Source organism: Suricata suricatta, chromosome 12 (assembly GCF_006229205.1).
Source record: "Suricata suricatta isolate VVHF042 chromosome 12, meerkat_22Aug2017_6uvM2_HiC, whole genome shotgun sequence".
Lineage (NCBI taxonomy): Eukaryota > Metazoa > Chordata > Mammalia > Carnivora > Herpestidae > Suricata > Suricata suricatta.
Window position 1 is genome coordinate 76876552 of NC_043711.1, and position 24997 is coordinate 76901548.

Genomic DNA, 24997 nt, shown 5'->3' on the forward strand with positions numbered 1-24997 from the left:
AGGAGCAGGATGACCACCAGGGCCGGGCAGGGGTCTGAACAGGACCTCAGAGCAGCCCCGCCCTCCTTGGACCCAGATGCCCCATAATCGGTCTTCCTCCCTCTGCCACGTGCACTCAACAAAGTTCTGGGAGGACAAGGGTACCTTCAGGTACTGCTGGATCATGGCGAGCTTCAGGCACTTGGTGGCCTCCGGGTCGTCAGGGTCATCCCTGATGCGGTTGCGCACCTCCTCCCGGGTGAACACCCCTACACTGTTCTGACTCTCAGCATTGACTGGTTTACCATGCCGGAAGAACTCCTGGGTCATGTTATAGACCTGCCAGAGAGACACCAGGACACTGAAAACACACCCCTCATCACACCTCCCTCCATCTCAGACCAAAAGGCCCCAACTCAAAAGTCCCCACGTTCCAGGTGCTCCTGGAGGTTCTGAGCTTCATCCTTGGTGCATCAGTGTGGCATGCGGTGCTGCACTCAGGCTGCACCAACAGGGCCAAGGGTCAGGGCTGGCAAGCTGCTCTGGGCAGCTGGCTTACCTCCTCCAGATCACCATCTAAGGCCCCCTGGGTCTATGAGCAGAGGAGGGAGCCCTGGAGGCTCTCCTGAAGGGCCCTTGCTGAAAACAAAGTAAAATGTTTGGGGCCTGGTGGGAAAGGAGCCACCCCCCTCAAGGGCACTATGTGGCCAAGCAGACCATCCACTGAGAACACAGGTCTGCACACATTTCCCTTTTCCAAGAACCAAATGCCCAAAGCCTCTCCCTGCCACTCCTGCCCAGGAGTACCTGCTTCACCCTCTCCCAGGAGGGCAGTCTGGAACTATTGCCTGGCCAGTGTTTGGGGGGAAGGGAGCAGAAGGAGCCCTGAAACCTGACCTCCCAAGAGGCCCTCCCTGGCCCTGCTTGGGTCCACACCATGTGCCCTCTTTACTGCAGAACCCAGACTTATTTAAGCAAGATGACCATGCTAAGGCAGAACATGTGGAGGGGAAGGAGGCTTCAGTGTACCAAAGAATGAAAATACATTTCACAGGCATATTTTGGCAAGAACTCCAACCCAGACTTTATCAACAGAAAGCCACAAACAGTTAGAGCAAGGTCCTATTACTCTCTGCTTGCCAGGCATATAACTCCCACCAAACACTGGGCAGGTGTCCCTGAAGAAAGTAAGCCAGTCCAGGGCCAGGCATGGCCTCTCCAGAGGGCAAGTTCTGAGCCCCAACATTCACTCAACAAACTTCTACGGGGCTGTGCCAAACACAGATTGTAATGGTGAGCAAGACAGACACAGCCCTGAGCCCCTGCCTTCACTCAGATGGGGGAGATCTTATAACTGGGCTGTTTCTACAGGATGCGCTGTGACGGGAAAGAACCCAGGGGTTTTGAGATCAACCCAGATGACCTTAAACAGCTGGCAATGAGAGAGAGAGGAAAAGCATTTCAGGAAGAAGGAACAGCATACTCAAAAATGAGGGAGGGGAGAGAGAATGTAAGTGGCTCAGCGTTGCTAAAGGGGGCAGTGAGAAAAGGGCAAGTTACAAGAAATGATTTTGGAAAGACAGGCAGGGGTGGGGCATGAAGAGTCACGTCAAGGACTCTGGACCCTGGTATCACTGAAGGGCAGTGAGCATGAGCACACGCCCACTCTCCCTCCCAAGTCCCTGGCAACAGATGGGCTCCTGGGCCAAACATCTGTGGCTGGTGCCGATTAGTGGTGTTTCCCTTCCTAAAGTGAGTTTGAAATTGGTCAGCACACATTCATGGGAATGATGTCTGCCCTGTAACCTGGCCCTGGTAGAGGCCCTGAGGCTGCAGGGTAGAGGAAGGAAGGTGACATTGCCACTCAGGGAAAACCTCCACATGAGATAGACACATGAATTAAACATGTCTCTGTTGTATACGATCTAAAGAAGAAAATGAGTCAAATTGTTCACTTTTCCTCCCTACAGTCACAAGATGCTGGGCACGTGGCCTTAACTGGAGTCCTCAGCAAATTCCTCACCCAGAACCACAGCCAAGGAGTCAGGCTTTCAGTGTGTGTCCTCCTCCCCGGGTTTTCGTCCTTAGGTGATAAGCAACATGGTAGCCAGTCTTTAGCTTATGTTGACAAAAGACCAGAATGTGCAGCTGAGGAGCGATAAATTTAGTCCCTCTAAACATGATTCTTTGTGTCCACCACCAACTGGGACAGCCCTAACTGCACACGGTTTGTCCTATGGGTACAGTCTTCTGTCCTGGATTAAATTACATCTTCCCAGTGTGACCAAGGGTAAAGGCACAGGCCTGTAACAGCTCATAACATTCAGCCCAATTCTCATTAAGCGCTTTTCATCAGGATCTCATTTAATCCTCATGACTTTCTGAAGTAGGTTTAACTATGTCTGTTTTACAGGTAAGGAAAGCCTCAACAACTTGCTCAGGACTACATAGCTAAGAAATAGTAGAACTAGTATTTGAATCAAAGTAGTCTTGCTCCCAGGACTAAGCTCTATATGACACTAGGGCATATTTATTTGTTAACAAGTATAACAGATTCAAATGAGTAGCCCTTCAGAGTCACCTCTGGCAGGAAACTGCATATTTATTGTGAAAACACCCTCAGGTAGGGCTTCATATGCTTAGAGCACACCTCTTCAGAATGGTCTCCAGCTTTGGTTAAGAACCACACAAAGAAATCAATCACTTTCCTCACGGTTAACACCTCCTCCTTCTGACCCAAAGAATCACCACTCAGATTGGTAACCCATTTTATCCATCCTACTCTCCACAAGTCACACTCTTAGCTTTCAAAGGTCAAACCCACAAGCAGAAGCTGATGATCTACTTTTAAGTTTATATAAGAAAATAAGTAAGTCATGGACCCTGAAAGTCATTCTCAAGAGGCATCCATTCTGAAAGCACTCACAATAACCTGGATTTCAGGACGTGACTAATTCCCAGTAGACCAGGAAGGTCTACTTTGAAGAATACTAGGTTTTACCTGCTCATTAACAATTCAGTCTGGGACTACTCATACCTTGTGGGTACTCACATGTAAGTCACAGCATGCCTGCCCTCCATGGAGCAAGAACTATCCACAAAGCAAGAGTCATTTCTCCTTTTCCACACCCAAGAGCCCAAAAATGTACAATAGTTGCTTTCTGACCAACTTACTGACCTGGAGTGAAGGGTCATTGTACTACAAATGGTAAGCAATCAGAAGGCAAGACCTACGTGCTACCTTGCCTGTTAAGTGCAGTTCACAGCACCCCTGAAAGATACTAAAAACATGAACTTTTTTTTGAGAGAGAGAGAGAGAGCACACAAGTGAGAGAGGAGCAGAGAGAGAGAGAGAGAGAGAGAGAGAGAGAGAGAGAGAATCCTGAGGTGGGGCTCAAGCTCACCCGCAGCAGGGCTCAAGCCTACCCAATATGGGGCTTGAACTCATAAACTGTGAGACCATGACCTGAACCAAAGTCAGACGCTTAACTGACTGAGCCACACAGGTGCTCCTATGGAAGTTTTTTTAAAAACCTGAATAAGACAAGGATGTGTGTCCTTGCCGCTTCTATCCAACACTATACTGGAGACACTATCCAGTGCGATACAGCAAGAAAAAAAATAAGTGGTCTTAGGCTGCGCTGTCCACTACAGTATCACTAGATACTTGTGGCAATTTAAAATTAAGTTAAGTTAAATATTTAGCTCCTCAGTTTTACTAGCTACATTTCAAGAGCTCAAAGTCACAGGTAGTTAGCGATTACCCTACTGGATAGTGTCGATCTAAAACATCTCCATTACTGTAGAAAGTTCTATGGCACAATGCTGGTTGGAAGATTCGAAGGAAAGAAAAAACTCTCATTTTTGTATAGTATTATATACATAAAATTCTAAAATATTATTAGAATATAAATTAAAATAACACATTAACAGACATAAGATTACCATTAAAATAACACTTCATCAAGGTAGCTAAAATCAATATAGAGTAATCAGTTATAGTTCTGTATACTGGAAAATATAGAGAAGAAAGGGGTTTTTTGTTTTTTTATTTTTTAAGTTTATTTATTTATTTTGAAAGAGAAAAAGAGTGCAAGTGGGGCAAGGGAGAAAGAGAGAGAGTCCCAAGCAGGCTCCGCACTGTCAGTATGGATCCCAATGTGGGGCTTGATCTCATGATCATTGAGTGCACGACCTGAGTAGAAGCTGGACACTTAACCAACTGAGTCACCAAGGTGCCCAAGAAAATAAAGTTTTTAAAAATTACTACTTAGAAGAATAACCAAAAGCAATAGCCAACAATCACCACCCAAGTACTTAGGAATAAATCTAATAAAAGATGCTTAAGGCTTTTCTGAAGAAATATGTAATCATCTGTATCAGTGACCTCTTACCTACTACTTCTCCACTCACAATCTTCATTCTGTCCTCAAATTGTCCTGCTTTCCCAAATACAGGGCCCAGAGAGTGTCCAAAGACATAACTGGGATCACAGAAGACTCCAGAAAGTCATTCAACTCCACCCACACTGCCAGTGTACTCCCATGCCTCCCACACCCATGTGCCCAGCTGCCCTGCTAACACTTTACCTCGTTGTATAAATCGCTGAATTCCTCAACCACGTCCTTGGGGATCCTGCGGCCATGGTTGGTGAGGTAGCAGGCCACGCCATTCTTGGAGTAGAGGCTGATGCGGCCCACGCTGCGCTCCCCATCAGTCGTCTCTTCCAGGAGGCCATTGGCTTCTGCTAGATGATAGATGGGATTCCCATGGGAGCCATGGATCCAGGTGGCTCCCAACTCAAAGGTGGCGTGTCCTGACAGTGACAACAACAGGCCCTTAGAGGAGCAAGGACTTCTTCAGAGAGGGCCAGAACACTGCCCTCAGCCTTCTTCTTCCAAGAGGATCCTTCTATCCCCTCAATAGAGCAGGAAGGGAATTAGGTCCTTGTCTGGCAGCCAATCCAAGTCTTCAGTGAAAAGTTCCCAGGGGAAACTACATGTGGCACAAAATGGATTCCACTTTACAGCTGAGATAACTGCCACCCTGAATGACTTTGTGATTTGCCCCAGAGTCACTTCACTGGACTAGGTAGAAGGCTCTGCTCTTCCATCCCACCTTCGTCTAACAGAACACCAGACCCTGAGCCCTCCTTTTGCATTGATGACTCTCTCTCAGGAGAGACTCTGTGGGCACCCGAGAATACAGTGGGCCCAGCGAGGGGAGTGAGGTTACCTGAGGTCCTCTGGCCCAAGGTCCTCATCTGACCTTACTCCAATTCCTCAACATTCTCCAGTGGCCCCAGAGTCTAAGCCCTGATCCCAGACAAAAAGTGGCCCCCCCTTCCTAACTCAGTCTGAGGCAGAGGAGAGAGCAAACATTCCTCCTGAAGGCAGTCTCAAATAGACTTTCCAGAGAAAACTAAACTCTCTCATCCTAAAGCAGAAGAACCTTGGGTGGCAGAATCCGGGAGTCTGATGAGGGCAGGGGGCAACTCCTGAACCCAAGTTGGGGCAGGGCTAAGGCTGGTGCTGGTTCTACCACCCCATCCACAGCCAAGGTACCAGATGCTCTGAGGCAAGCTGCCTCTGTGCCTGGGCCTCAGTCTCATCTTCTGATGCTGCGGGGATGGTGACACATTGTCTCCTTCCCTGTGTAGCTGCCAAGGAAGTTGAAACAAAGAAAGGAGAAGAGAGAGGAACATTTTTTGGTGTTTTCCTTTGTTTTGGAGGACTGAGTCAAGATATCATGTGTGGTAAGTTTTTTGCCAAGATCATCACAATAATTCCTCCTGTCCTTGTATACACAGCCCTTTGCAACGTGACCTTGCCAGCCTTCCCATCAATAGGTGGAGACTATTTCCCCGCCCCCTGAATCTGGGCTGGTCCTGTGACTTGCTTTGATTAACAGAATGCAGCAAAAGTGATGTTTGTGGCTTTGGAGCCCAACCCTCAAGAGATCTCGTGGCTTCCACTTTCACGCTCTTAAAATGTGACCACCATAGAGAAGTTTACCCTGCTAGAGATATGTGGGCCAGCCAAAAAGCCAGTGCCAACCACCAGACAAATGGGTAAGGTTGTCTTAAACAAACCAGCCCCAGTCAAGCCACCAGATGGTTGCATTTGAGTGGGAGATCCCAGGCAAGATCAGTGAATGAACCACCTAGCTGAGTCCTGCCCAGATTCCTGACTCAGGGAATTTAAGCAAATAAAATGGTGCTGTTGTAAGCCACTATTTTGGGGTGATTGGTTACACAGCAATAGTTGTATGATATGCTGTAACAGACAACAGTATCACCCCTCATCCCAGCAACCAGCCATTCTGTTTTTGTGCACCCCCCTTTTAAATTAAACCACTAGTTACTAAAAATAGCCCTGTATATATGTATGTGCCAATGCAAACAACCTTAAGCTATAGTCAGCGAGACAGAATTTCCTTAGGTCTTTGGAAGAAGATTCAGGAATGTGTATGTCCCTTTGTCCAGGAAACGTGGGCAGACCTGATGGCACAGAAAACTAAAACCCCAGTGCCGTACCTCCAGGGGGTTCCTAGTGGGCATTGAGGGTATTTATTACTAACCCTCCATTAATTCCTTAGGCTTGGGGCTCCCCTAAGTGTCTTGCCTGCTTTGAGGTCCCAGAAGAAGAAGAGGGCCAGCACCTCAAGGAGGAGCCTGGACCCTCCCCAGGACACGCCAGGGAGCACCAAATCATACGGCCACTGGGCAGTGACATCTAGGCATGGGGCAGCACCCTTCCTGGATTGACACTTGGCAAAAGTAGGAATGAGGCGAGGAGCTTGAGGTCAGCAGCAAGTTCAGCATCCCACCCCTTTCCCCAAGCTCTGCAAGGAGGTGGGCTGAGCAGGCCCTCGTCTAAGGCTATTTCCTGCCCTCTCCTACCAGGTATGCTGTCACTATGATCCTGTGACACCCCTGCAGCAAAGGGCACCAGTGCCATCTACACACAGAGTCCCCGGAGCCCCAACACCTGCTCCTACCACTGAGGTCCAGAGTTACCACCTCACACAGCAGCATGTCCGCCTGGGCTTCCCGCCTCATATGACCACACACACAACACACGCAAATCTGCCCTCCCCAGGGCATGCTCTCCCCACTCCTAGCAGAGACTGCCTTCATCACAGACACCACTCCACACATGCTGCCCCTTTTACTACCCACCCAACTCTCCCCATCACCTGAATCTGCCCAAGCTCCCCCAACTCAGGAAGGCTCCCACCACCAACAGGTCACCAGATCACACTTCCTCTCAGCCGCCTGCAGCCCCTTCTCTTCACCTCGCCGCCTGTACCATGCCGTCAGCTGTCAGCTACCACTGAGACAAGGCCATTTGTCCTCATCTTCTGTCATACACTGAATATCTCATCAAGACTCAAGAACCATAGCTGGAGCCGCCCCTTCCTTAAGGCTCCTGGCCAGCCAATCAGAGGTCAAGTGAAGAGTCCCAGGGCTCCCCTGCTGGCTGTGCCCAGGTTTCTGAGTGCCCTGGATGGCACTTTCATCCTCGCTGCCAACACACAGTCCTGTGTGTGCCAACATAAGATGGACGCCACCTCACACAGGCCTTCCAGGAAATGTTCTAGAAGACTCTCACTATGATCAAATGCATGGCCTTGCTACCCCATGTGGGAACAGACAGAGACACAAAATCCTCCGGAGGAGGCCAAGGAGTGTGGTCCCTACCCACTCAGCCTCTCTCACTGGTGAGAACCCCTGGCCAGGAAGTGCTGACCTCCAGCTGCATTTCCGGCATTCCCCACCCCTGGTAAAATCTGCCCAGTCCTGGGGAAAGCCTCTTCCTGGCTGCTTTCTCCAGCATCCTCATTACTCTGCAACCTGGACAGATTGCCTTTGCTGGCAATGCTAAGATCTGCCCATTACCTACTAGGGAGCCCCGAGTCCCAACCACTCTGCTGCCCTGAGCTCCTACTGTCCCAGGACTAGCTCTCAGTCATGATATATTAATTCACACTCAAGACGTAATGACTAATAGAAACTTACAGAATTCCTCTTCTTGTGAAGTAGAAACTGGTCCACCCACTGCCTAGACAGTTTGGTCCGGCTGTCCTTTCCTTCCTAAACACTTGAACTCTAGGTCATGTTCCAAACACGAAGGCCAGAACCCCGTCCTGCCCACCTCAGAGGGTTGCTCGGAGGGCAAAGGAAGTTTTCTGGCAGGTAGCATAAATGATGGAACTCTTACCCCAGGGAAAAACCAAAATAATGTGATTTCAGGCAGGGCCATAGCACGGAAGGACAAAAGGTGGCCTTGGCGTGGGGGGGCGGGGGACACTTACCGAGTTTCACGCTCTGCACGCGGCCTCCGATGCAGCTGGAAGCCTCGAGCACAGTGACATCCGTGAAGCCCTGCTCCAGAAGTGCTTTGGCCGCAGCCAGGCCAGCCAAGCCGGCGCCGATCACCACCACACGAGGCTGTCCCCTTCTCCGCAGGCCACGACTGAGAGGGTCATCCGCACTGTCGCCACTGGATTCACAACTTTGCATACCGTCCGCACTGGCCTCCTAGGAACCTGCAGGCAGTGGGGGGGGGTCACAGCTTACCTGCTCTGCCTTCACTTCCCACCTGACCTGCGGGACACTCAGGAGCTCTTCCCTCAAGGAGGGAACCTTGAGCCCTCCTGCTCTTCCCGAGAACAGGACAAGAGGAGCCATCTCCAGAGGATGCAGCAGGGAGGACAGACAGAGGGAAAGAAAGGGGTAGAAAAGATGCACTGTGGGCCCCCACCGGCAAGCAGGACTGCAGGGAGCCCAACCTAAGCCCCTGAGATCCGTCAATCCCATCCCAAACCTGCTAGGCACTGCCTATTCCCCAAGGCTGAGGCAAGAGCCAGCCAGGAAGGGGAAGACCGAAAAAGACCAGATCCAGGAAAACTATTGACACTGCTCACCCCACAGGCTGCTGTGGTCCAGCTCACACCAACCCCAGAAGCCCGCACAGACCACAGGATGCTCACACAGACCCCTGGATACTCACACAGACTTCAGGATGCTCACACAGACTCCAAGATGCTTGCACAGACCTCAGGATACTTGCACACACAGTGTTGGACCCTCTACTTTCCCTCCCATGCATGGCTCTTCCCTGGCACTCTTTCTCCTTTGCCCCTTCTCTCCTCCTCTAGCTTTCTGTTAGTCTTTCACAGTGTAAACGAAGTGGCAATTTGGTGGGCAGGACACAGTCCCGCCCTCCCCCCGGAAAGTGCCACGAGGCCGGTATCAGACAAGCCTCTGCTATTCCGGGTACTTCTCTGGTTGTTTTCCCCCAGTCACCCAGCCCCTCAGTCACCGCAAAGCAGCGAGGAGCCCAGGAAACGGTGGACTGTGAGGACCCATGGCACCAGAGGCCAGACATCAAATTGACAGTTACACTAAGCCAGCTTGTTCAGAGACGCCAGGCTAGGGAGCTGATGGCCAGGCGGCCAAGGGGGGTCCCTGAGTCGCCCCAGTGCTGGGAGAGGCTACCATCTATTCCCAGAGTGACCGCGAGCGCTCCAAGGTGCTGGTGGGCCATCCCACGGGGCCACTCGGCTCTCATCCTGTCTCTGCTCCCTCCCTGACCCAAGCAACTTGGATTCCAGTTGTCTTTGCTAAGGTTTCAGTAGCAGAACCGAGTAACAACAGGGGAGAAAGGGTGGCTGGAAGGTGGTTGCCGGGCAGTGCAGTGCAGGGGACATAAAACAACTGTCTCCCAAACCTAGTAAAGCTCAATATCACCCTTCCAATGACACAGCAGTCCCACCCCCCAGAACACGCCCAAGAGAAGCAGGACACATTCCACCAAATAGACATGCTAAGGAATGTTCATAACAGCTTTATTTATAAGAGCCAAGACAACAGAAGCAACCTAAAAGTCCAACCACAGGAGAATGGATAAATACACTGTACTGTGTGCAGCATGTTCATACATATTCTTCCACAATAAACAGAACCAAACTATTGGCACCCACCCCCCCACCAACACTGCATTGAAGGAAAGAGGCCGGAGAGAAAAAGTACATATTGTATGACTCCACTTACGTGAAGCTCATGGGGAGGTAAAATGAATCTGTGGTAACAGAAGAGAAACCAGGGGGAGGAGTAACTGAAAACAGTCAGGAGGGAACTTTCTGGGGTGGAAGGAATATGCATTTTACTCTGAATAGTGGCTACACAGTATAAAGATCCAAGCCTTGGACTGGAAGGATTTATGTCATTTGTTTTACATATGTGTGTGCACCTCAGTAACCATTCAGATATTCATTCCTGGCAAGGGAGGGAGGGAGAGAGGAAAAAAAGAAAGGAAAGGAAGGAAGGAAGGGGGTAAGGAGGAAGGAAAAGAGGACAAAAAATAAAGAGGGGGAGGGAGAGAGGGAGGAAGAAAGGAAGAGAGGGAGGGATGGAGGAAGGAAGGGTGGGAAGAAGGAGAGAGTAAGAGACAAGAGAAAGAGACAGAGAAAGAAATTAAAAGAAAGAAAGAAAAAAACAGGGAGAGACAGAGAGAAGAAGGAAAGAACGGGAGGGAGGAAAGAGAAAGAGACAAAAGAGAAAAAGAAACAGAGAGAAAGAGAGAGGAATGAAGAAAAGAGAAACAAAGAAATAAAGAAAGAGGGGTAAAGAAAGAAAGAACGAACAAACGAACGAACTACATACAGACTTCTCACATCTGGTCTGACCACTAAGGCTTCCGTCCCTCCTGGAACGGCACCTCCCCGCCCCGTCCCCCAACATCTCTTTATCATACACAGGCTTAGCAAAAGGATCTTTTTCTAAATACGCTGAGGCTGAGAAGCTGCTCCTCATGCCTCCCGCCACCCACTCCGCCGGCCAGCCGACGCCACAGCCGGACACCTGGGCTTGGACCGGGGTGTTCCCCCCACTCCCGCCTCCCAATTCCCCGCACCCGCTGACCGCCTCGGTGCCCGAGCGGCTCCCTAGACGGCCAGAAGGTGGCGCCCACGGCCCAGAGCACTCGGAGGCCAAGTCTCCGCGGGAGGCCGGGGCTCCCCGCCCCCTTCCAGAAGAACCCGCTCAAGCTCTGCCTTTCCTCCTCCCTCCAGTTTCCTGGCCTCTCCTGTGCCTCCCCACTCCCTCCAGTGAGGTTCCTTTGGCCGTCGGGGAGCACGGGGTCCCAGCGGCTCGGGTCCTTTCCTCCCTGCCCACTTCCACCCTCCCTTCCCCCAGGTTCTCCTTCCGGTGGACTAAATTTAGAGGGGAGGGTGTGGCTGCCTGCACCCAGTGGCCAGGGCGGCCGGTGGGAGGAAGGGTCGCCGAGGAGACGCGGGCTGGTGTCGGGTTGGTAAATACACAGGATGCTCTACACCACCTGCCCCGCACCCCTGGATGCGATGGGGAGCTACCGCCTGCCCCGCCTGCATGCCTCATCCCCAGGATTGCGGGGGGGGGGGGGGGGGGGGGGGGGGGGGGGGTGGAGCTGCCTGCATGCTGGGCTTCTGGCTCCATCCGCACCCCCAGCAGCCGGGGCCACCCTCCAAAACCACCTTGCTTATACAGTAAAGGGGTGGCTGCAATTCTCAAACATGATTAGTGCAACCCCTTCTTGAAAAGTTCCTGTGGGGTCCAGGGTGTGACTGGGTTAAAACTGGAGGGTCCCACTGCCCTCTGATGTTTCTTCACAAAACCCCTAGTTTCCTTGGGACCCCCACGCACCAGCTGAAAACCCGGTGGGGGAGAGGTGCAACGCCTCCCTGGCCAGCTACCTGAACTTCTGGCTCTCCTCAGAAGTGGCCAGCTAGTCCCCACTACATTGTTGTGACAGTCAAATAAGGCCTCATATGGATGTGGCAAGACTGACAATATTTTCAAGAGCCTCAAGTGTGAAAATCATTTTTAAAGTTCTGTAACTAAAATCTGAGCAGAGTGCCTCGGGGTGGGGGCTCCGAAATGCCTGGTGGGAAAGGCAGGTGGGCAGCTTGCCTTTCAAACGAACACAGAAAGAACCCTGAGTTCCCAGTGTATCAGAGACCTTGAACTCAGACAGCACGGGTGAAAGTCAGTAAGCAAGGGCCATATGGGTCACCTGCACCCGTGATCCCCCAAACAAATCCCACGGTCCAGTTCCTTCTACGGGCCTTGTCCCAGATGGGGCAGAGAAGCCAGACCCAGGGCTCACGGAAGGCAGAGAGCTGAGGAATCTGCCCCATGGCCCCTGTATCGACTCACGGAGCCAACACACCCTGGGGTCCAAACTGAAAGGGACAGAGAAAATCACGTGCAGGGGCGCCTGCTCTGTGCCAGGCCCTCAGCTGAACGCTGAACTGGGCCTTCCCATGCCCTGTTATCTCCAGCCAGGGTGGAGAAGAGAGGGAGAGAAGCAACTTGTTTTCTGTTGGTTTGTGGCATCTTTTCCTTTCAGCTTTTTTTTTTTTTTAATTGTATGAGAACACAGCTTACTGGAGAAGCAGAATCATTTAATGCTCCTCGGTGCCTGCCTATCCTTCTCTCGCCTTTGGGAAATAAATAAATAACATCCGCTCCTTGATCTGTATGCACAGGAGAAACAGAACACCCTGTACTTTTTGAGCAGATAAAGGAGAGAAGAAAAAAGTGCTGGCTCAGCCAGGCAGGGAGAAGGAGGGAGACGGAGGGGGAGGAGGGAGGCACAGGGTAACAGACACTTGTCTTCTTGCTCCTGCTTCCGTGGCAAAAGGAGGGTGGGAGCCTGGGGCTCCCGTGTACCCAACAGGCCAAAGCCTGGTAACTTCAAGAAATCAGACCGGCCATGGCATGAGTGTCCCACCGCCACTCGAGATGCCCCACAGCCCCCTCCTGCGCTCTACTCTGGCCTTCCAGCCATCACTTCCCCCTACTGCCCATGGCCCAGACTGAACCTGTCCCAAGGAGCCAGTCTGGAAAGACGGCAGCAGCAGAAGAGAGGAAAAGAGGCAAGGAAGGCCCTGTCCCTTTGGCAGGGTCACCCAAGAAAGAGGGTTGAAGACCAGAAAGCCAGGCGACAGAAATGGGCACGGGCAGCTAAGCAGGTTGTCCACTGCCACTTTCCCACCCCACCTGCTCTCAACATCCCCACGAGTTTCATCATCACCCTCAAATTTACCCTCCAAGAAGCACCTCCAATCATCAAATACCAGAGATGTACTTTAGTCCTGGCTTCTTGGAAATGCCCAGTACTGAGTGGGGCAGGGGGGGAGGGCACCACGCATCTTCTTGTGCTTCCCCATCATGGTTAAAACCACACGACTGCCAACCGGTCCCAAGGCTCAAAGCTGAATGCACCCTTAGCGGACAACCTGCTCTTAGCCATCACTTCAAGCCAGGTGAACCCCACAGCCAGAATCACTGCTGCCTCTACCCTCAGTGACGTTCCCCCCAGGCCTCTCATAGGCCAGGAACGTAACCCAGCCATGCACTGCGCACTAACCACGCACCAGGCTTAAGGACGGCCTTGGCATGTCAACCCTCTGCACTCTGGACCCAGCTGACCTTTCTGGCTTCAATTCTCACTCTGATGCCCCCAAACATACACACATACCCCAACTTCACCGAAGGCTTGGGATCCCCAGCACTGCCCACATAAAGGCCCATAGGAAACATCCCTCCTCACATGTTTCAGAGAAGCCAGCTCTGGGTTCTCTTGACGCACACACCCTTGTGCGAAGCGTTGGCTGGGCAGCTGTATGACTGAACGGTTGGATGTTGTTGGGCGCATCAGCAAGGCCCGCTCCCACTGACCTTTCTTGAAGCAACAGACATCCTGGAAAGGTGAGCTCCTTGCACTGGATGGGCTCTGCAATTATCCCCCATGTCCCCATCTCCCTCTTCTTCTTCTGTTCCCAAAGCATAGACATCTCACCCCAGGAAATCCTATTGTCTATCAGTCAGAATTGAGGCAGCAGCCCACCAGTCACTGAGCAGGGCGTGGTCCCTGGCTACACTGGGACTCCCTCCCCAAGCCCTGGGAGTGAACTCCAAGGAAGGGTCAGCAGCCCAGCTCAGTGTTGGGCACCCCTTCCTCCTCACGGCTGGAGTCCACTTCAGCTCACTTCAGTCAGCAAGTCACTTCCCTCCCCAACAGCAGCCACCATAACAAAAACACTGCCACAAAGGGCCAGCTTCCTAGGTGCTCCCCTCTCCCCCTTCCAAAGTCACCCTTCACAAGAAACAAAACACTCTCCCCATCCTTGGCTCCCCTCTGAACACAGGCTACTCTCAAATGTGTCTGCCTCCTATCCTTTTCTCGAGGTCTTTCCTCATTCTGAATGACCCATTTCCCAGAGGAGAAGAATATGGCCAAGGCAGCTACCCCACCTGGCTCACCTCACCTCACCCTTTAGGGTGCAGACTCCTTCAGCTGAAGTGCTCCAGAATGCTCCAGAATGGGCCCTTGGGCTTCCCGCCAGGGGTCTTCTCCTTCCTCTAAGCCCCATGCTTGCTCACAGGAGCCCTACCCAGGGCTCTGGGGGCCACCTGCGCTCTCCCCTAACCAACTTTGGCGACTTACAAGTCTTTCCTCCAAAGAGATACTCCTAGTGCCCAAGGGCAGCCGCCCTACCTCGGTTTCCCTGGAGGGACCCCTCTCTGCTTCAGGCTCCTAACAGATGGGAGGGAGGAGGAGGGAAGCCGGGGGGGCCTCATCCAGAGATTCCAGGGGAATCTCTTTGGATTGCCTGGCAGGTCTGGGGAGGGATTTGGATTCTCCTGGGCCCCCCAGACAATGCAATTATTCTTCAAATGTAAAAAATGCCCAGAAATCCCAGACCAGCTGCTTTGCACAGCCGCCTAGACAAAGGGGCTCTGTGTCTGCATGAGAGGCCCCTCCCATTCCTCAACCCCAGGGAGGGGCTGGGCCCGAACTCCTCCCAGCCAGACCCTCCCCAGCCCTCCTCGCCCAGGCCAGCCTGCCAGGAAGTGAAAGACACTGGGCTGCTGGGTGAAGCCTGGCCAGCCACAGGGGTATGAGGGTGGGCAGTGAGAGGGTATAAGCATGGGGACAGGGCAGGGGCAGCCTGGGCGCCCAGACACCTGGGTTCGACCCCAGCTCAGTCTTTTCCTTACCAGGTGACCTAGACAAGTGTCTTCCCTTCTCTGGGTCCCAGCCGGCCAACACCTCTGAACTTAGCCCAAAGACACAACATTGGTACCCCACCTCCTAGACACACTGGTTTAAGCCCCAACTGATGCTTAACTACCTCCTTGAGTCTTCCAGCTTTCCCATCTGTAAAATGGGCATAGGGACCGCTACCTGGTAGGACAGCTGGGAGGATTAAATAAGACAGCACAGACAGAAGGTGTGGCTACCTGCCAGGGCCACCTCTGGTAGAGTGGGAGAGGGAAGACGACCCCTGAAGAAACCAGTACAGAGATGAGAGGCCCAGTGGCTTCTCCTGGGGCCCAGGACTCCACCTCACTTATACAAGAACCCCAGTCAGCCATCTAAGCTCAGACCCAGGCCTCAGTAAATGGCTGCAACCCTAGTATCAGACCAGACCTTATCCCTGGCATCAATCAGGGTGCATGGACAGCCTGTGTTTGATTGGCCCCAACTCTGAGTCAGCCTACATTCGACCCGGTTCCAGAGGGTCAGGTATCAGAGACGATGGTCATTAGGCAACCCCAAGCTCATAGAAGGGACAAGGCATGGGAACCTCATTCCACAGAGCCCACCCACCAGCAGGATACTCTGGCTGCCACAGGCCCACATGGGGAAGGGACTCTGGGGGCCTGTTCTTCCTTCCTGGCACTTAGACTTCTCTCCCAGCACCATGTCTTTGTTACCCACATTTCTTCCTCGCAACTAGATGCATAAAGTCAAGTCCCTAAAAGCACACCTTCAAAAGTCTTTGTGAGCCTTTTTGGAGAAGCGAGGAGCCTATACTGCATCGAGAAGCAGCCCTCGACTGGTATATGGGGGACAGAGCCAATGGCACAGCCCATACAGGCACTGGCGGGCAGGAGGGAGAGGCATTCCTGGATAGGTAAGCTTTGTGGCCTCACCCCTACTTCCCCTCATGCTCCCTCCGCAAGGCAGGATGGACCCAGGAGGATGGTTCCAGGACCAGTTTATAGCCGCCTACAGAGACAGCCCTTGAAGATAACCCAGCCCAGGCTAGAAGCCTTGCTGGGGTGGAGGAGGGGATGCAAGCTTGGAAGGAAGCCAGCAAAAGGGCAGAATGTTTCTGATGGGCATAAACCTCAGCTGGCAGCCTCCATGACTGTACCCAGGGAGCAACAGAGGTAGAGATGGGCCAGGGCAGAGCCCAGGACCACATTCCTGCCACCACAGTCACACTGAAACAGCTCTGTCCCACACTCCACCTAGAGATCCCACCCCGAGCACCATGGATCAGATCAGGGGGCAGTCATGACTGCTTCTAACCTCTCGGCTGTGAACCTCTCCGAGTCTGGGCCAGCCCGACCAGCTCAGCTTTGGTCTCCAACCCTTGCTCCCCACCCCCATGCCCCAGGTTCACATGTGCATGACCGCACGAAGGAAGACATCCTCTCTGGCCAGGGAGGCAGCCACCTTCATGCCAGCAGGGCCCACACTCTTCCCCTCAGGTCCCAGAGCTTCCAGATGCAAGCAAACCCCATACCCCCTCAGCCCAAGGAGAGGTCAGGGGTCTGAGATGCGGACTATGCCACTCCTAGATGCTCCTGGAGGAGATGAAGTTACCCAGACAGCAGGTTCTGCCCCCAACCAGTAAGGCCTTGGGAGAATCCATTAGCACTTGAGCCTCACTTTTCCCATCTGTAAAATGGGAATAATAAAATGGGCATAATCACCCCTGCCCTGAGTGAGGCCAGCCCTGACCTCAGACCCTATTAGCCAGCCTCCAGAGTCACCCAGAAAAGTCCTTTAGGACTAAGGCACAGGTCTCACTTGGCTCGCTTCAGCAGCCCTCAAGATACGACCCCATAGACTGGATTTCCTCCCACCTAGCAGGACCTGACACCCAAACTCTGAATCTCCCTCCAGGAAGCCATCAACTACACATGTATAAGAGACCACAGAACTGATCACTGTCCTAGGGACCATGCTGGTGTGGGGCTACCCTTGGTGATAGCAGAGCAGGCTGTGGGCAGAGGAGGGCTGAAGGGAGATGGTGCTCACAGTGACATGCTGGGAGGAAGTTCTCCTACAAGGGCTGAACTTGAGAGAAAATGAGCCTCAAGACCAAGGCACTAGCCCTGTTCTGAGGTACCCAAATCATTGTGGCCCTTGGGGAACCCCAGAAAGAAACACTTACCTCCCTCTCTCTTTCCCCCTTCCCTTTCTTCATCCCCTACTCTCTGACTCTTTCTCACTTGTGTGCGAGTGTGCACACACACACACACACACACACACACCTAATCACAAAAACACACTTCCTTATAGTTCACTTGATGACCTAGCTTGATAAATAGTCCCCTCCTTTGAGGACACGTTATAGCATTATGGTTTTCATACAGGTTCTCCCTGGGATCAGATCACTTGTTTTTTAAAACCAGTGGTTTGAATCTTTACCACATATTAGATGAGTGACCTAGACCAATAAGGATAAAGAGTACCTGCCTCAAAACACCTGGGAGGCTCAGTCGGTTGAGGGTCCAACCTGGGCTCAGGTCATGATCTCGTGGTTCATGAGTTCGAGCCCCGCATCAGGATTGCTGCTGTCGGCCTGTCAGCAAAGAGCCCACTTTGGATCTTCTATCCCCCTCTCTCTGACCCTCCCCTGCTTGTGCTCTCTCAAAAATAAATAAACATTAAAAAAAAAAAAGAGTGCCTGCCTCACAGGGTTGAGTGTGCAAAATACTAGGCTATTTTACTCAGTGCAAAATAGCCCAGAACCAAGCATGTAGCAGCAATGGGTCTTATATTTGTTTTTCTACAGGCCCATGTGTGTACTAATCAGGGTCACCAGGCAGGCCTGGGCCAGGAGACCAAATGTGGTGGGGATGTTGAGCCAGTAGAGAAGTCTCAGACCTTCCCACAGGATAACTCCAGAGCAAGACCTCCAGGCCTCAGAGAGAATCGTCCAACCCCACAGGGATGCTGCCATGGTCTGATGACAGGGGAGGAACAGAAGAATGGGAGAAGGGCCTTCTCACTCCCTGAGGGTGCTTGGACCTCCCAGGCAAGGCCTGTGAGGCTGTAAGTACAACAAAAGGACAATCCATGTGGTCGCCAGCCCCTAAGATGCCCCTCGATGACCCTTGTCTCCTACTACTTGTGCCCTAATGTAATCTGCTCCCAAGCTGATCTGTGTAACCAACAGGATATCATAGAAAGTACAGAGCATGATTTCTGAAACTGGGTCAGAAAACACACTGTTGCTTGTACCTTGCTCTCTTGGACTGCTTACCCGCAGGGAAGCTGGTCACCACCTTGTGAAGACAGTCCGGAAATCCTATCAAGAGGCCCGTGAGGCAAGAGACTGGATCCTACCACCAGTTAAAGCATCTTGCCAAGCTGGGAGTGAACCACCAGGAAGCAGACCCTCCAGCCCAGTCAAGCCTTCGGATGAGTGTGGTCCCAAATGACATCTTGATTCCAACTCCTGAGAGACCTCGAGCCAGAAACACCCACCTAAACTGCTGATTCCTAAACTTACACTAAGTTCCTGATCCACAGAAACTCTGAGGATAATAAACGTTTATTGCTCTTTTAAACTATGACATCTGAGGGTTGTTTGTTACAGCAATAGGTAACTAACTACAGTCAGCAATTCTATCTCCCCAGAGAACCCCCAAGGTAGAGACCCCCAGGCAAACTCCCCATTCTACTTAGGATCCGAGCTCCCTTGTTTCTGAACAGGGCTGTGGCAGAGTAAAAAGAGAGGCTGGCCGAGGTCCCATGATTTACAAGCCCACAAGACAGGTACTTCTACCTAACCAGCATATCAGACTCAACCTGGAGATTTTTACAAATGGCCAGCCCTCGTGCTGGGTCATTTAAATCAGACTCTTGGTGGAGGTGGGAGGGTGTGCAGGACAGGGTCTAGCTCTCAGTGATTATGGGGAAGACTCTATTTCTTCTCTTTCCATCTAGGAAATGGTAATTACCCTCATATCTGTTCTGCTTTCTCATGAGTCCTAAGCTCTTCGTCAGAAGTCTTCAGAGAGATTTAGATGTTTTCTCTCCCCCCACATGCAGCCCTGCCTGGCACTGCATTAGCCCCTGGGAGAACACAGCAGTGCATTAAAGAGAGAAGGTACAACATGATGTGATAAGAGCTGGGATGGTGAATTGGGGACAGGATGGGCCAGGCATCGAACGAGAGCAGGGAAAGGAGTCAGAGAAGATCTCCAGGGGAGCCCTGAGAAATGAGCTCCAGCAGGAGAAAGGCAAAGGCTCAGAGGGACTGCTTCCGAGATCAACTCTCAGCATCACTTTTCCCTCCCTCCTGGTCTCATCCCCCAAGCTGCTGGCCCAGCCAGGGAGCCCCTGGCCCCACGTGGCCACACTCACCTGACCTTCCTCTGCAGATGAAGCCGCCACCACCTAAGCCACTCTGCAGGCATGACAGGTACCCCTGAGCTTCCCCAGGTGAGTTGGCCACACAGGAAAGCTTGCCCATGGCACCAAGGAAAAGGGACAGGATGGCCCCGACTCCCCAGAGGGCACAAGACTCCACAGGCGGCATCCCAACTCTCCAGAGAAAGGAGCAGGACAGTCACACACTCACTCAGCAAACAATACAGGCCTTGCAGACCCAGATAGTGCAGGGCGAGAGCACTGAGATGTCCAGGTGGGCCCAGGACATGGCAGGGAGGGGAGGGGGTGATGGGAAGTCTTAGGTGCATTTTAAAACAGGGGGGCATGTTCCAGGGCTAGGGTGTAGCCAATGGGGAAGACGCTAGAGATAAGCAGACACAAGGTAGGAGAGAAACTGAGACCCAAGGGGGCAGGGGCCAAAATGGGGATGGGAGGAAGCAAGGGACAGACTTCATTCATTCATTCATTCTAAAATGTTTTGTCCTCATAACCATTAGGATGGCTACTATCAAAAAAAAAAAAAGAAAGAAAAACAAACAACAAACAAACAACAAACAAACAAGTGTTGGTGAGGATGTGAAGACATTGGAACCCTTGTGTGCTACAGGTAGAAATATAAAATGGTGTGACTGCTGTGGAAACCGTGGCGGTTCCTTTAAAAACTAAATATAAGGTTACAATGTGATCCAGCAATTCCACTGCTGGGTACATATGTGACAGAACTGAAAGCAGGGTCTTAAAGACATATTTGGACACTCGTGTCCATTGAAGCGTTATTCACAACAGCCAAAAGGTGGAAGCCACCCAAATGTCCATGGACAGATGGATAAACAAAATAAAGTATATGCATACAATGGAGTATTATTCAGCCCTAAAAAACAGGAAGGACATTCTGACACCTGCTACAGCATAGATGAACCTTGAGGACATTATGTTAAGTGAAATAAGCCAGTCACAAAGGACAATTACCATGGGGCACCTGGGTGGCTCAGTAGGTTAAGCTTCCAACTTCAGCTCAGGTCATGATCTCACAGTTTCTGGGTTCGAGCCCCTTGTCGGGCTCCATGCTGATAGTGTGGAGCCTGCTTGGGACTCTCTATCTCACTCTCTGCCCCTCCTCCACTCACACTTTCTCTCGAACATAAATAAACCTTAAAAAAAAAGGGACAACTAGTACATGACTCCACTTATATGAGGGACCTCGGGTGGTCGAATCCGTGGACATGAGGTAGGATGGTGGTTGCCAGGGGGTGGGGGTGGGGGTGGGGAGTTAGTGTTTAATGGGAAGAGTTTCAGTTTTGAAACATTAAAAGAAAAATCTGGAGATAGTGAGGATGGTAGCAAAACAATGTGAATGTACTTAACGCCACTAAGCTGTACACTTACAAACTGGTGAAGACGGTAAATATTATGTTATGTATACTTTACCCCAGTAGAAACCATAAGAACTACCACAACACAAATGTTTGGTGAGTGCTACTCTGTGGAAGAGCCAGAGGCCTCTGCCACCCAACCCCCCAGACGATCTAACAGGTCAGGGGTGACAAGTGCCACCAAACAAAAGAAAAGCAGGGTGAGCGGAGACACAGCTGCTCTGTGTGGTGAGGTCAGGGAAGTCTGGCTGATAAGGTGACATTGGAACAGAGGAAGTGACAGGCAGGAGGGGATCAGAGGATGAGAGTGCTATGGTGACCTCCTGGGGACTTGCTGGATGACAGGATGTGGGGGTGAGGGCAAGGGCAGGATCAGGATGACTTGGGCGACCAGTCATTACATGGCCAACCCTGACAAGTTCCGTGTCAACTAGTTGTCCCCTCTCCCCTTCACGACAAGCCTGTGGGGAGCAAGGATGAGAAACAGAGGCCGGAGAACTCAGTGCAGGATTCTCAGGCAGGGGGAGGGCCCGGGGGGCTACCACTGCCCGGAGCAGCAGTCCCCTGACCAGGGCCTAGTGTCCCCTCGTGGAGATCCGCCCATTCTGTGTTCTGCGGCTGGGGCACTTGAAGCCCGGGAGGCAGGCGTGAGCTGGCGGTGGAGGAGGTGGCTTCCCCACGGGGCTTCTCCCTTCTCCCTGCCAGGAGCCGCAGCCTCGGTTCTGGGGTGAAGGAGGACAGCCCAGTCAGCACTTTCCACGGACTCTTTCAAAACCACTGACAAGAGCTGAGGCTGTGAGACAAGCTCAGCCCGGGCACAGTGCCCCCTGGCCGGCCCCTCGTGACTGCACAAAGCCCGTCTGTGCTGCAGCTCCAAGCCCCGGGAGGAGGGAGGTCTCCGTCTCCGGCAAGCCCATCCTCTCCGGAGCCACCACCGGGTCCCCACGCTGCCTGGCCCACGACACCCCGCCCACAAAGAGACTGGGCAGCCCCGGGATGGCAGAGTTGAGCTGTCCAAGGCCAGGTCCGGGCAAGGTTTGTAGGGGGCCATGGAATGCCCAGCACTGACTCGGTCCCCTCCGCTGTAAACTCTTTTCTGGCAAAGCTCCCGCTCCTACGGCCCCCAGGCACCACAGCTTATCACAGGGCAAAGGTGGCACACGTACCATTTGCAAAAGGAAAAGAAGGAAAACATCCTCAAAAAACCCAGCCTCCAGACACTCTGCAGCAGACTTCTATTTACCGAGCCCTTGGTGTGCCAGGCCCCATGCGGGGGACTTTACATTCTCTGAATCCTTTAATACTCACCCTGCTGCCCATCTCACAGATGAGGAAACAGGCTCTCAAAGGTTCCCAGATGGATTGAAGGCCACCCAGAGAGAGTGAGGGGCAGAGCAGGGCGTCAGGACACTGAGCTCATCTCTTTCTGCCCACTGCGTGCTGGGTTCCCGGGCTCCCACTCCACCTCCCAGGACAGCAGGCCTGAAGGCTGCCCTCAGCTTGGCACTTCTGTCTGACCTCCCCACAGGCTGATACTGAGCACATTGTGCCAGGCACTCAGAGCTGGCCGGAGGTGTCCCCAAGCCTGGCGGCTCAGCCCAGCTGCACTGCCAAAACCTGAGCTGCTGCTGGGAGGCCACCACCTGGCCAAGGTGTCGTGGGGTTCACTGCAGCCACCCTAGCCTCCCTACCCCGTGAGGCTTGGCCTAAGGCTTGCCAGGCACTACGCTATGCCAGCCACAGCCCTTTGCCCTTCCATGAACACCTGTCTTCCATCAACACCTGTCCCGGTCCAGGGATGGTGTTCTAAATGCTTTTGCCCACACAACAGAAAACTCTAAGAAAAGGTGAAACTCATATTTCCCTCTAGACAGTCACCTCTTTTCTCACTGGTCCAAGACAGTGCCCTCCTGGTAACGTCAGAGTAGTTTAACTGTGCTCTCCTAACAAGTCTTAACACAGGATCACCCACTCAAGGGCGCTCCATAAAGTTCAACCCTGAGGCAGGACCCCCACCCTCACCCCTGCCCCAGAAAAGCCAGTCGTGTTCATTTCAAAATGGACTCGTGGGCCCTGAGCCCATGACTTCATCCATAAAACACCTACGGAGTTAAGATGCTGAGCTTGGACAATAAACATATTCTTCAAGTCCCTTTGTTGAGTTCAAAGACAGACTTAATAACTCATCAGCTTTTGAAATCAAGGAATGTCTATTCTTATTATTCTGTCATCATTATCACTATTTTTTGCTGAGCGCATGTGAAGTAGAGAACGCAGTGCTGAGCATTTCATGTGGAATATATCGATTAATCCTCACACCAATATCTCTATTCCACAGAGGAGGAAACTAAGGTTCAGAGAGGTTCCACAACCTGCTGCTCCAAAAATCGCTTAGTAAGATATTAATGCTCAGGCTTTACTTTTTTTTTTAATGTTTATTTTTGAGAGAGAGAGAGAGAGAGAGAGGGAGAGATAGGGAGACAGTGTGAGCAGGGGAGGGTCAGAGAGAGAGGGAGACACAGAATCTGAAGACAGGCTCCAGGCTCTGAGCTAGCTGTCAGCACAGAGCACGATGCAGGGTTCGAACCCACAAACCATGAGATCATGACCTGAGCCAAAGTCAGACACCTAACTAACTGAGCCACGCAGGCAGCCCTTTACTTTTTAAAACCAAGAAATGAGTCAATTTCATTGTCTTTTCTTGAGATAACTTTCAGATTAACTCAAAAGTTTGCATTGTGTATGATTTTGTTAATTTTCTAAAGTAAAAAAGATTAAAAGGCATCTGTGTATTTAACATTTAAAAACCTCGTTTAAAAATTTTTCCAAGGATGTTTGCCCATTTGGTGATCCTAAGTTTCTCCTGCTTGAGTCATCTTTTTTTAAGTTTTTTTATTCAAGTTGGGAGAAGGGGAGAGAGAAAGGAAGAGAGAGAATCCCAAGCAGGCTCCACACTGTCAGCACAGAGCCAGACTCAGGGCTCGATCTCACAAACTGTGAGATCACGACCTGAGTTGAAATCAAGAGTCGGCCATTTAACAATCTGAGCCACCCAGATGCCCCACAAGTCACCTTAAAATCTAGCTGACCTGAGGTCTCTTCGTTTTGGGCCAGTCCAAAAGAAGGACCCATCAGCCCCTCCTCCCTGGGGTCTGGCATTTGGAGGGCTGTGCTGGCTTGGAGGAAAAATGGTAGTGGGTAGAGAGGCACGGGGGAAGGCCTGGGGGACAGTCTCTGTGGGGGCCGTGAGGTAAAGATAGGGCATCACACCAGATGTCCTGGGACCTTGGCTTTGAGACCCAGTCACGCCATTTGCTGGCACGGCCAGTATCTCCATCTGTGAAATGGGGCAATAGCTCATGCCTGGCACGGTCATGTGGAGGGGACAGGAAATATGGGTCCACCAGGGCCTGGCACAAAGTTGGCAGAGAGTAGCTAGCTTCTTTCTTCTGTTTTCTAATAAATAACAATACATTTCCAAGCGCTTCTTCTTCCAGCCTTAAATCACACTTTGCTTAACATTCTCCTCCAAGAAGCAATTAGCGGATAAAGGACTCTAGACTGAGGGGGACGGGGGTCCTCCCCTCCCTTCCCCTCCCCCCAGCTAGGCCACCCTGCTCTGGCTGAACCTGAACCCTTTTCTTCATCTTCTGTCCCTCTCAGTCTCTGACGTAGAGGGAGCAGAAAAAGCCCCGGTGCCCGCCTGTTTGAGGAAGAAAGAGACGGGACAAAGAAGGACAAGAGCCTGGAGCTGGGCCAAGCAAGAAAGCGCACCCAGCACCCTCTGCCAGCACGCACACCACGCCCCCAGCACGTCATCACAGCCTGTGCGCCCCAGTGCGCCATTACAGCGACTTCTCCTGGGTCACTGTGTGTGTGAGCGGCCACACCCCATCTCCTCCACCTGAGTTCCTGAACAAAGAGTCCTCACACTTCAGAGGAAATGAGGTGTGGCAAGGGGCAGAGCGGGGTAGCCTCAGTGACAATCCCCACCAGTCACCGGGGAGGGGAGAGGGAAAGGAAGGGCACGAGGGACCCTCCCCTTCCCCCTTCTACACTTGCAACACCCCTTCTAGGAAAGCAACGCGGTGAGATTCTTAACCTTTTGGGAAAGTGACTCAGAGCTCTGAGAATCTGAGGATAAAGGTCAAAGGGTCACAGGTCTATAAGGGTCAC

The 24997-nt window shown here is 52.1% G+C and overlaps 1 protein-coding gene across 4 annotated transcripts in view; it reads right to left on the reverse strand.

The window, feature by feature from the left end:
• Window positions 1–24997, reverse strand: part of SMOX (spermine oxidase) — a 41804-nt gene that overhangs the window by 14852 nt on the left and 1955 nt on the right. For 3 of the 4 annotated variants that reach the window (XM_029916187.1, XM_029916184.1, XM_029916186.1), the window contains exons 2-4: window positions 8296–8529; window positions 4569–4795; window positions 145–318 (exon numbers count right to left, since the gene is read on the reverse strand). In XM_029916187.1, coding sequence (XP_029772047.1) covers window positions 145–318; window positions 4569–4795; window positions 8296–8503 — 609 coding nt within the window. In that variant the 5' untranslated portion in view covers window positions 8504–8529. The remainder of the gene's footprint in view (window positions 1–144; window positions 319–4568; window positions 4796–8295; window positions 8530–24997) is intronic. The other variant, XM_029916185.1, reaches the window with a different exon arrangement.